Consider the following 12,146-nt stretch of genomic DNA (forward strand, 5'->3'; position numbering starts at 1 on the left):
TTAACTTTTTAAAGGGCAAAAAGACCGAAACGCGGCCTAAAAGTGGGAAAAGAGATAACAACGCACGCTACCGTTTTCAGACGGGAGAATTTAAAATAAATAAATAAATAAAAGAAAAAGACAACCACGGTCGGGGCTTAGTGACGGAGTTCGAAACGCTGAGCTGTCCGGTGGATGATCCAACGGTGGATTCGTCGGAAAGAAGGTGAATCCTCCGATTCACAACCAAGGATCTATGTCCTCCAATTAACAACAGTTTCTTCTCAGCTCAAATACCCATGCTCTCCTACGCACTCCTCCCATTCTTGAGATCTCCACTCTCCAACCGCAATGACAGCCCACCAGAATTCCGATTCCACTGCCTCCCAGTTTGATAACTCAAAGCAGAGGAGAAAGCTCCTCCTCCTCCTCCTCACCTCCTTCCTCCTCCTCGCCGCCGTCATCGCCACGGCCTCCACCCTCTTCGCCCGCCGCGCCGTCACCTCCCACGAGCCCACCGTCTCCCATGCCATCCTCCGCTCCTCCTGCCGCTCCACCCGCTATCCCGACCTCTGTTACTCCGCCGTCGCCGCCACCCCGGCACTGATCCAGACCATCTCAAAACCCAAGGACGTCATCCACGCCTCCATCAACCTCACCATCACCGCCATCCAGCGCTCCTTCCGCCACGTCGAGCGGCTCTCCGCGTCCTACCCCAACCTCACCACGCGGGAGCGTACTGCCCTCCATGACTGCCTCGAGATGTTCGACGAATCACTCGACGAGCTCAACCTCACCGACGCCGACCTCCGGGCATATCCCGCCGGCAAGCCCCTCCGTCGGCATGCCCTCGACCTTGAGATTCTGGTCAGCGCCGCCATGACCAACCAGGAGTCGTGCTCTGATGGCTTCTCCTACGAGGACATCGAGGGCCGCCTCCGCCGCGAGATCCGCTCCGAGCTCACGCACGTGACCCGCATGTGCCGCAACGCCCTCGCCATGATCAAGAACATGATCGACGCCGACATTGCTGCTGCGGAGGCGGAGGCGGGGGCGGACGGCGGGGCACTCAACCAGGGACGGCGGATGTCGGGTTTCGACGTCGATGAGGAGGGTTTCCCGGATTGGATGGAGAAGAAGGATAGGAGGCGGCTGCTGCAGGCCGCGGGGGAGGTGCAAGTGAATGCGGTGGTGGCAGCGGACGGGAGCGGGGATTACAAGACAGTGGGGGAGGCGGTGGCTGCGGCGCCGGCAAAGAGCACGACGAGGTGGGTGATACGAATAAAGGCGGGGACGTATGAAGAGAATGTGGAGGTGCCCAAGAAGAAGACGAATTTGATGTTCATCGGAGACGGGAGGACGGCCACCATCATCACCGGCAGCCGGAACGTCATGGACGGGAGCACCACCTTCCATTCCGCCACCTTAGGTCAGTCACTACTGTAACCATCGCTTTCATCTACCTTTCCTTGTGCGTCTCCGTTTGATTGATTTCTCTTACATTTCGTTCCTAGTCCTTTATAACGTTAGCATTCTACATTTAGTGCCTCTATGCAATTAAATCCATTTTAATTTTTATATAATTTATAAATCTGTGGACGATGGATGTAGTTGATAAAATCTTTGAACTTGCATTTACCTTGATTTTGGGACCGAAATTTTTCCATTCCAGATAAAGAAAAAAAATCTGCTTAGCCTATAATCTAAAGTTTTTTTTTTCCTTCACATTTTACTTTGTCTTATGAAATTCGGCTCAGCTCACTCCAACTTAAGTTACTTCTAGATATTTATAAATATAGATTTAATCTATTCGGTAATTCTAGAAATTTGCTGATTATCCCGACTCGAGCTATAAATTCTATAGAATTTTCAGCATGATCATATAAGGAGTTCTTTAATTGAGTTGATCTAGTAGTGGGACCAGAACATGATAGATCTAGAGTAGGTGTGACACGGTGGTGCCAGTGCCAGATCGGCAGCCTCTGTGTGAGCACCGGAAGATAAGGAAAGAGAAACTTTGTCCTGAAGAAACGCGTTGCTGGCCATCCTCGTTTTGTGGCGTCGGACGCCAATAATTCCAAACCATTGCCAGTTGGTCCGGGACCGGACGTGAGCATGCCGGCGAAATCTCGGAACGGGAGAAGACATCCGGATACGGTCGTGCTCCACGTTTCTCGCCAGCTCTTCATGCGACAAATTTTTGTGGACCCCTCCATGTGACGTTGCACAGAGAGATTCTCTTTTCAAGGGCCTCGCTAAAGTTGGAAGGGCCGGGGTAGGGTTTGGTGCCAGGCTTCGGGCCGCCGTGAATTAAAATGGCCCAAGCAAGATGCACTAAATCAAAAATTTTATTATTAACAGAATAGTTAACAAAATCTAAAAGATGAAAATAGTTAAAGGGAAAAAATGAATTTTACCATAAAAAAGGAAAAAAAAAAATGAAAAGAATGATCATAAAAAAGAGAGCATAGGCTGAACCATGCTAAGGTCCGTTTGTCTCGTGACTCAATTCCACAATTTGCTTTACAACTGCAGAAACTAGAAAAGTTCTCTCAACAAGATTCTAGAATATTGTTCCTGTAAAAGAAGGTTAATAAAAGAAAGTAAAGATCACATGCAATAAAGTTCAGGAAGAATCATAATCCCTTGTTTTGTGAGAGGATGCCCATTATAAGGTGTAGAATTAATAAAATAAACAGTTTGTTGAATGCATTTGAGGCCAACATGCACTTATTACCCCGCATTATATGAGGCCGCCTTTTTCTTTTCGTAATCAGTTCCCAATCAAAAATAGAGACCGAAAGAGTGTGACAAATGGCTGGATTAGAAAGGGAGACGGTGCTTTTGTCAACTCATTAGTGAACAAGGGAAACAGATTAGGTTGCATGAGTCCATAACTTCCGGAGAGATTGTTAACTTTAATGTGCGTAACATGAGGAATTAACCATTCCACTTTTGACAAAGTCGGGCTGCAGCGGGTGCTACTTTCTTGTGTTGGGAGCTGGTGCATTATATAAGAAAAAGTAGAAAACTGATTATATTGCAACGCACGAAGATCGCAGTCAATATTGACGGGGGATCATCGAGATCTCGTCTCTTAATTTTGATTGATACTTTAGATTTAGTCCTTCATCAAGCATGTTGTTTTACAATTATATAAAAAAATAAATATAATCATGTACAAAAACATGATTAATTGCATAGAGACCAAATATAGCATGCTGATTGTTTGCGGGCTGAACATAAAATGGCAGTCATCTAAAAAATTAAATGCAAAGTTTCTTTAAGAAAAGTAAAAACAGTGATACATAATGTGCAGCCAGTGTCATCCACCTGTTACATCATCCATGTTTAAACCATGCATCAATTAAATTAATAGCTAGTTATTATCAATAAATAGCTTCTATGTATTACCTATTTAATTGTTATCAATTAGATAGTTAAATAGTTATGTTAAAAAAAAATGCTTACTTCACTAGCTTACTATAACACCCGAGTCACCGACACCCATGCATGCCCCCCGGCCCCACCCTGCCTGTTGACCTACGATAAGGGTACATGTTCACTTGCGTAGCTGCTGCCTGTACATCCTTTTATCGTTCTTTTAGTCCGAATTTCACATACGTTGCATGGGCCATGCAGCCGTTGTAGGGACAGGGTTCCAAGCCCGCGGCCTCCGTATCGAGAACACGGCCGGCCCGTCGAAGCACCAGGCGGTGGCCCTCCGCGTGAGCTCCGACCTCTCGGCCTTCTACGACTGTGACCTCATCGGCTACCAGGACACCCTCTACCTCCACTCCCTCCGCCACTTCTTCCGCAGCTGCCTCATCCAGGGCACCGTCGACTTCATCTTCGGCAACGCCGCCACCGTCCTTCAGGACTGCGACATCCAGCTCCGCCGCCCCAACCCCAACCAAAAGAACATGGTCACCGCCGATGGCCGCGACGACCCCAACGAGCCCACCGGCATCACCATCCACCGCTCCCGCATCGCCGCCGCCCCCGACCTCGAGCCCGTTAAGAGCTCGTTTCGGTCGTACCTCGGGAGGCCATGGAAGGAACACTCAAGGACGGTGATAATGGAGTCGGACATCGGTGACGTGATCGATCCCGCCGGGTGGCACGAGTGGAATGGACCCTTCGCGCTCGACACATTGTACTACGGGGAGTATAAGAACACCGGGGCCGGTGCCGGCACCGCAGGCCGGGTCAAGTGGAACGGATACAGGGTTTTGACCGATGTCAGAGAAGCAGAGCAGTTTACTCCGGGGAACCTTCTTGGGGGTTCGAATTGGTTGGGTTCTACTGGATTTCCCTACTCCCTGGGTCTGTCATCTTGATCCGTTGTGGTGGTGTCTCAATGCACTATACTGGAGTTTTCTTCTATATGCATATTTGCATTACGTGCCTGGCAATAAGAGTGTTATGAATCCTTTTTATTGTGTTCCATCCGGTTGAGTTGGAATTTTGATCTGACCTGCATCTATAGTAGTTAATCAACTTCAGTTTTTCTCCCTTCTTCTATTTTCCTCTATGAGAATTAATTACAGTTTTTGTGTTCCATGTCGATCGGCCGTTTACAACAAAGTTCTGTTGTCCTTCCAACAAATAAATTATTAGTGGTGCATGATGAACGAGGACCGACCAATAATTTTTCCTAGAAGGGGCTCATGCAATTAATATATATGTCTTCCTTACGTCGGCTTGCTCTAATTCTTTTGGGCTCTTCCACCCGCCACTTGACCCACGCGCTTGAGGCGATGTGGCGTGCTCTTGATGTATAGGGCCCTTTTTGAGCATCTTTACTATCAGAAATTCAGAAAGAAAAATTCCACAGTATCCTGCAGAGTAGTCAAGAATATCACAATAAAATCTTTGTTTCGGGGTGAATGGTCATAACTTGGCCTATAGAAGTATGAATATTATATTCTGGGAATGAAAATACCAGTTATTACCAACATGTTGCTTAATTTATCCCTTTTGTAAACATACCCTACATTATGTGCGCGTCTCCTAGTTTCAGCTCTCTTTGTTTGATGCGGAGAAATAGAAAAGGTGAACTAACTGGAGGTTCAATGATGTTTATCAATCTATAGAAATGGCCCTCCTTGCATGGCTCACACTATTCTAGTACGTTTTTTGATACACCACAGGCATTGAAAAAATGTCATGGGACAGCCTCTGGTGGTCCCAACAATCTCTGCAATTAAGGTCACTCTTCTGTGACCACTCTGTACTTCTTTATTTTACAAATGGAAAGGATGGCATATCCTCCCACTCAATCAAGCAAAAAATCTATACAAATGGCATTTGATCATAAAAGCTTAAACAAGCGATCGAGAGAAAATACAAATCAAAAGCCCATGATATATTGTCATCCATTAGATGATTAACGAGACCACAACCATTCATCTAATAATTTTCCCTCTTAGTATAATTGTATTCTCTCGCAAACTGAAGGTGTAGAGTCCAGTTTTTCGTATGAAAGACCATCACGGTCTTTCGTTCGCATCCAATATAATTGCCTAAACACATCCTGAGCTGCTTTGAGAGATGCTCTATTTCCTTCTAGTATATTTTGGAGGTGGTGGACTTAGTCGGATGCCATGCATGTAAGTAAACATTAGTTTATTTCAAGCTAGGGTTTGACGATGAGCGACACCTTTGGATAATTGGGCCGTCACATTCCTCAAATGAGAGTGCTTGATATTTAGCAACACTTTGTCAAACCCTATATTGGTACATTAACACCACAACAAAAGGTCATGACAAGATAAACCATCGCAAGTTGGATGGTTTTATGAGCTCCACAGTTGGTCAAACACTACATCGGTTCGTCGACACCATTTTGTCAAACCCCAACATGTACAACTGCTAAATACATACCCAAACCGACCTTCTAGTTCCAGTTTAATAAGATACCAATTAACTCGTCAACAATTTAACACATTAGCATGCTGTATAAATTAAGGCTATAAAGTTGTACGCTATCCTTGCCAGGGATATGAATGCCGTTTGGAAGATTAGCTAAAGATAATTTTGTACTTGGGTAGGGGTCCAGAATGGATGCATCTTGGCTGTAAACGTGGAGCAACGGCTACAAGGTCCACCATCCAATTAGCTCCCGCCCCTAACTAACTTTCAAAACTGGAAACACCTTCCAAAGACCATGAAAATGTATAGCACCTCCAAGCCCTCCCCACCCCTCCTTGTGGGAGAGAAGCCTGCACGTCCTCTCCTTCTTCATCATCCTTCTTGCTCTCTCTCTCTCTTTCTCTGCCTCAAACCACTTGGTGGATCCTCTCCTCAAGGAAGAGGGAAGAAGGAGAGGAGCAGCCAACCCCTTCAGCCCGGCCCAATAGTCCATATCCTCTTCCTGCTCCCTGGTAAAACATGGCTTACGACTTTGAACAGAAGCGGCGGAAGGAGATGGCTGTTGCCGGCTCCTCCTCCATCCTTCTCCTCCTCTTGGTGGTCGGTACGGTGGCCACCACCATGTACCAGGCTGACGACAATGTCGGTGCGGACACCGGGACAATGCGAACCCCACCAGGTCGGTGAAGCTGATGTGCGCCACCACCGACTACAAGGAGACCTGCGAGACGAGCCTCACCGGGATCGTGAACACCACCGGCATTTCCAGCCCCAAGGATGTTCTCCGGGCTGCTGTCGTGGCGGTGATCGACGAGATTAGCAAGTCCTTCTCCCAATCCAGACTCTTCAAAACCAACGACAGCCGGGTCCAGGATGCCATCGACGACTGCCGGGAGATGTACCAGGATTCCGAAGAGGATCTCAAGAAGACGCTGAGCAAAATCATCGACACCAGCCTCGAAGCCTCCCGGAGCAGACCCTCAGCCTGAAGAGCTGGCTGAGCGCCGTCTTCTTCTACCAGGAGACATGCGTCGATGGGTTCCCGGATGGCGAGCTCAAGGACAAGATGAGAAGTGCAATGAAGACCTCCAAGGAGCTGACGAGCAATGCGCTCGCCATGATGGGGCAGGTGTCCGACCTACTGATGATGTTCACCGTCCCGGAATCCGGTCGCCGCCTCCTGTCGGTGGACGAGAGTCCGGTCATGAAGCGAGGATACCCCTCGTGGGTTTCTCAAGGGGATCGCAGGTTGCTCAGGGAGCACCTCAACGTCAAGCTCCTGCCCAATGTAACGGTGGCACAGGATGGAAGTGGGGATTTCCGCACCATCAATGAAGCGATCCATAAAATACCACCCAAATACGATGGAAGGTGAGTGTTCTCTCTGCTAGCTCCATTCCAGGGGTCGATCGGTAATTAATCTTGTATATCATTTCATATGGATATGATGATCAGGCTAATTAATGTGGATGTTAATCTGTTTCATAAAAATAGGTATGTGATCTACGTCAAGGAGGGGATCTACGACGAGGCAGTGAATTTGACAAGCAAGTATGTGAACATCACGATGTACGGTGATGGGCCTAAGAAGACCATCGTAACAGGAAACAAGAACTTCGTCGACGGCACCAAGACTTCGCACACCGCCACATTTGGTCGGTCGATCAATTTTGTTTTTTCAGCAAATGGTCAATCAACTTGAGGATGACTATAGACATCAATCAAAAATATTCTCAAACAGGAACTACTTTGCCAGCAGTAGCAAAACAAAATTAAAAATGACGTGACATAATACCATGCGATCTTTCTTCTCAAAAAAAAATAAAAAATAAAAAATCATGTGACTTTTTTTTCTCTCAAAGCCTAGCTAGTAACACGTTACAATCGGGCAGTTGCTTCCGGAGAGGGGTTCATGGCCGTCGACATGGGGTTCCGCAACACGGCCGGCCCGAGAAAGCACCAGGCGGTGGCCCTCCGGGTGCAATCCGACCGGTCCATCTTCATCAACTGCCGAATGGAGGGGTACCAAGACACCCTCTACGCCCAGTCCCACCGCCAGTTCTACCGCGGCTGCGTCATCACCGGCACCATCGACTTCGTCTTCGGCGACGCCTCCGCCGTCTTCCAGAACTGCCTCTTCCTCCTCCGCCGCCCCCTCGACAACCAGAAGAACATCGTCACCGCCCACGGCCGCGCTTACATCCACGAGAGCACCGGTTTCGTCATCCAGCACTGCAAGATCAAGGCCGACAGGAGCCTCCACAAGGTCGAGGACAAGGTGGAGAGCTACCTCGGCCGCCCCTGGAAGGAGTACTCCAGGACCATCTTCATGGAGAACCAGATCAGTAGCTTCATCCACCCGGCTGGTTACTTGCCCTGGGATCGGGACTTCGCCCTCAAGACCCTCTACTACGCGGAGTACAACAACAGGGGCGAGGGCTCCAACGTCAAGGACCGAGTCAAGTGGTCGGGATTCCATGTCATCGACCGGGGGACGGCAAAGAATTTTACGGTTGCCAACTTCCTCGAGGGCGAGAGATGGATTCCCGACAGAGGAGCTACTGCTCTTATGGATCTATACTATCGCTGATCGATCTACCACTGGGGGGTTGTCTCGTTGGAGTCAGTACGTCATGTAGCATGAGCAAGTGAAGGAGAAACAACTCGACTTCTGCGTAGCCAAATTGTTGGGTGGTCTTAGTTGAGATGGTTCTGGCTGTCTGTTGTTTAATCTTGAGATTCACCTTCTTTTTTCTTAAAAAAAAAAAAAAAAAAGTTATATGCGCAAGTTTTCGTGACTTTTTTATTGAAAAATAAAAAAAAATTGAAGAAAAGGTGAAGACGAGGATTTCAGAAGAAGAAACATTCTCTAGGACCAAAAAGATCCTTTTTATTAATTTTCAGGGGCTCAATTTAAAAATTATACAAACATATTTCTTTCTAATTAGAAGATTGCATTCCTAATCAGAGGGATTTACAGTTCATTTCATCAAGATCTACAGCTCATTTCAATACTCCCCCTCAAGATGGGTTATAGATATCATAAAGATCCATCTTGTCACGAATAAATGAAAAAGAATGCATACTAAGGCCTTTGGTCAAAATATCTGCTAGTTGACTAGCAGATCGCACATAAGGCATACAAATGATTCTGACATCAAGCTTTTTCTTGATAAAATATCGATCGATCTCAATGTGCTTCGTCCGATCATGCTGTACTGAATTATTAGTAATAATGATTGCTACTTGTTGTCACAATATAGCATAAGGGGCGATGACTGATAAAGACCTAGATCCAATAACAAGATCCGCAACCATAAAATTTCACACACACCATGTGCCATAGCTCGATACTCTGCTTCAGTAGTAGATCGAGCAACTATATTCTATTTCTTACTTGTCAAGTGACTAGATTACCTCCAACAAAAGTACAGTAATCTAAGGTAGAGCGACGGTCATCAATGATCCAGCCCAATCAGCATCTGTATAACACCCCACCCGTAGGTTGCCATGACAAGAATAAAGCAAACTACGATCAGGACAGCTTTTGAGGTAACGAAGTATCCGTATCACAGCATCCATATGAACTGAACGTGAATCATGCATAAACTGACTTACCACACTAACGACGACCGCAATATCAGACCGTGTATGAGATAGATAAATCAAACGTCCTACCAATCATTGATAATATTTTCGATCAACAAGGACACCGGTATCGGCTACTAGTCGATGATTTTGTTCAATAAGAGTGGCAATAGATCGACATCCCAACATACTGATTTCTGTAAGAAGATCTAGAATATATTTTCTTTGGGAGAAAAATTTTTTTTTAAAGAACGAGCAACTTCTATCCCAAAAAAATATCGAAGATGTCCAAGATCCTTCACCTCAAATGCCTGCGCCAGCTGAGTCTTCAAATGAGCTATCTCCTCAAAATCATCTTCTGTGACCACAATATCATCAACATAGACAATTAAAACAGTAATCTTACTCTTGTTGTGCCGAAAGAAGTGTGTGTGATCTACATTGCTCTATTTATACCCCATCTAAATGATTGCTCGTCGGAAGCGATCGAACCAAACATGAGGTGACTACTTCAGACCATAAAGAGAGCATCGTAACTGGCATACTTTACCCACTATCTGAGCGGTAGCAAATCCTGGAGGAATATCCATATATACCTCCTCCTGAAGTTCTCCATGAAAAAAGCATTCTTTACATCAAGCTGAACAAATCCCATCCAAAGTTAGCAGCACATGATATAAGTGTTCTAACAGAGTTCATTTTTACAACAGGTGTAAAAGTTTCATCATAGTCGATGCCATAAGTCTGTGTATATCCTTTTGCTACCAAACGAGCTTTGTATCGTTCAACAGTACCCTCAGATGTCTGCTTAACTGTAAAAATCCATTTGCATCCCATAATTTATTTACCAGCTGGCAAAGATACAAGTTTCATGTATTATTTTTTTCTAGTGATCGTATTTCCTCAAGTATGGTGGCTTTCCACTTGGGGTTTTTCTTAGCAACCTTCCAGTTCTTGGGTATGGAGACAGAGGACAAAGAAGCTATAAAACTCTGATAAGATGGAGAGAGAGACTCATAGGATACAAAATTAGTGATGTCATGTTTGTACCCCACTCCGTCCTTAAGTCGAGCAGGAATACCAGCATGACGAGTAGGCTTACGTAAAGCAATAGAAATATTTAGATCATCATTATCTAATGTAAAATGAATGGGAGATACAGGAGAATTATCATTCGTCGTAAAAGATGAAACCGTCGGGATAAGAGAGGAAGACCTGGAGACTAGAGAATGCGTAATAGACTCTGAGAGAGGAGATGAATCAAATGAAACTGAAGTAACAGACTATGAGAGAATCTCATATGTAATTTTAGATGCTTCTCCTTGAATGTCAGAACTAGCATTAATAGAAATAAACTCTCCTTGAGTATCAGATCCACCATTTGTACCAACATCCACAGTAATAAGACTCCCTCCAGAGAACTCCCCCTCTCGACCAGTTTCAGAGGTGATGGGAGAGGAAGAGGACACAGAAGATATATAGAATGGCTCAGACTTTCGAAATGTTACATCCATACTGATAAACAACTTTCACTCAGTCGGACACCAATATTTGTACTCTTTTTGAGTAGAGGAATAACCAACAAAAAATGCACTTGAGGGTACGAGCGTCAAGCTTGCCAACCGAAAGTCGATGATCCCGAACAAAACAAACACAGTCAAATACCTTGGAGAGAATTATGAAAGAATTAGTTTCTTGCAGGCATTCAAGAGGTGTCTTATAGTCCAAAGTTTGAAGTGGCATTCGGTTAATTAGATACGTTACAGTTACCACTGCTTCTCTCCATAAGAACTTAGGAACATTTATAGAAAACATCAAACATCTTGTCACTTCAAGTAGGTGTCTCTTCTTTCTTTCAGCAACTCTATTTTGAGCCGGTGTGTCAACACAAGTCGTTTGATGTATAATATCATTATTATGTATATACTCCTCAAATTTTTATTAAGATACTCTGTCCCATTATCAGAGCGAAAAATCATAAGAGTTGCTCCATATTGAGTACCAATCATTTTATGAAATCTCTAAATGATTGAAACACTTCATTCTTATTTTTCAATAGATAAATCCAAGTGCAACGACTAAAACAATCAATAAAAGTAACGAACTACCGATAACCAGAAATAGTGGTGGTCCCACAGGGTCTCCATACATCAGAATGAACTATCTCAAAAATTACTTTACTACGCTGGCCTGAGCCTAGATAAGCACTTCTAGTGTGTTTAGCTAGTTCACAGGCATCACATACAAGCTTCTCTTTATTATATGATTCAAAAATAGTTAGAAACATACAAGCTAAGAGAGTAAAAGGAAGATAACCAAGCCTGCGATGCTGGAGCAACAGGTCTTCCTCTTGTGAAGATGAAACTGTCAAACTGGTTTCTGAGTAGCCTTCGGACACTCCTCCCTCCAAATAGTAGAGCCCATTATGCATTGTGCCAGTCTCAAGTTTTCTCCCTGTCCTTAGCTCCTGAAAGACACAATATGTTTTGAAAAAAGTTACGGCACAATCAAGATCATTCATAATAGCACTAATGGATAGGAGATTGATAGAAAATCTAGGAACATGTAGAACAGATGATAAGGATAATTCGAAAGTACATTTGATAGATTCTTTTCCAGAAATAAGGATAAAGGAGCCATCAGCAAGACGAACTTTATCATGACCAGAATAGGGAATATAAGATACAAAATCTCTAAAGGATCCA

At 44.9% G+C, this 12,146-nt stretch overlaps 2 protein-coding genes across 2 annotated transcripts; both read left to right on the top strand.

Annotated features, from left to right (window-relative positions):
- Nucleotides 1–206: 206 nt before the first annotated feature.
- On the top strand, nt 207–4,527 carry LOC105058580 (pectinesterase). Its single transcript, XM_010941544.4, has 2 exons — nt 207–1,408; nt 3,622–4,527. Exons 1-2 carry the CDS (start codon nt 331–333, stop codon nt 4,317–4,319), a joined length of 1,776 nt encoding a protein of 591 aa, XP_010939846.1. The 5' UTR covers nt 207–330; the 3' UTR covers nt 4,320–4,527.
- Nucleotides 4,528–6,184: 1,657 nt separating this feature from the next.
- Nucleotides 6,185–8,646, top strand: LOC105058581 (probable pectinesterase/pectinesterase inhibitor 13). Its single transcript, XM_010941545.3, is given in 5 exon segments — nt 6,185–6,523; nt 6,526–6,813; nt 6,816–7,224; nt 7,348–7,508; nt 7,746–8,646. Coding segments are annotated over 5 exon segments (1,707 nt in total). The 5' UTR covers nt 6,185–6,372; the 3' UTR covers nt 8,444–8,646.
- The last annotated feature ends 3,500 nt before the right edge of the window (nt 8,647–12,146 follow it).

This window comes from Elaeis guineensis, chromosome 15, assembly GCF_000442705.2.
Source record: "Elaeis guineensis isolate ETL-2024a chromosome 15, EG11, whole genome shotgun sequence".
In the NCBI taxonomy this organism is placed as follows: Eukaryota; Viridiplantae; Streptophyta; class Magnoliopsida; order Arecales; family Arecaceae; genus Elaeis; species Elaeis guineensis.

Coding starts and splice junctions, on each gene's coding strand:
- LOC105058580 (XM_010941544.4), top strand. CDS start 331: ATGACAGCCCACCAGAATTCCGATTCCACTGCCTCCCAGTTTGATAAC. Junction 1,409..3,621: donor CTTCCATTCCGCCACCTTAG/GTCAGTCACTAC, acceptor TGGGCCATGCAG/CCGTTGTAGGGACAGGGTTC.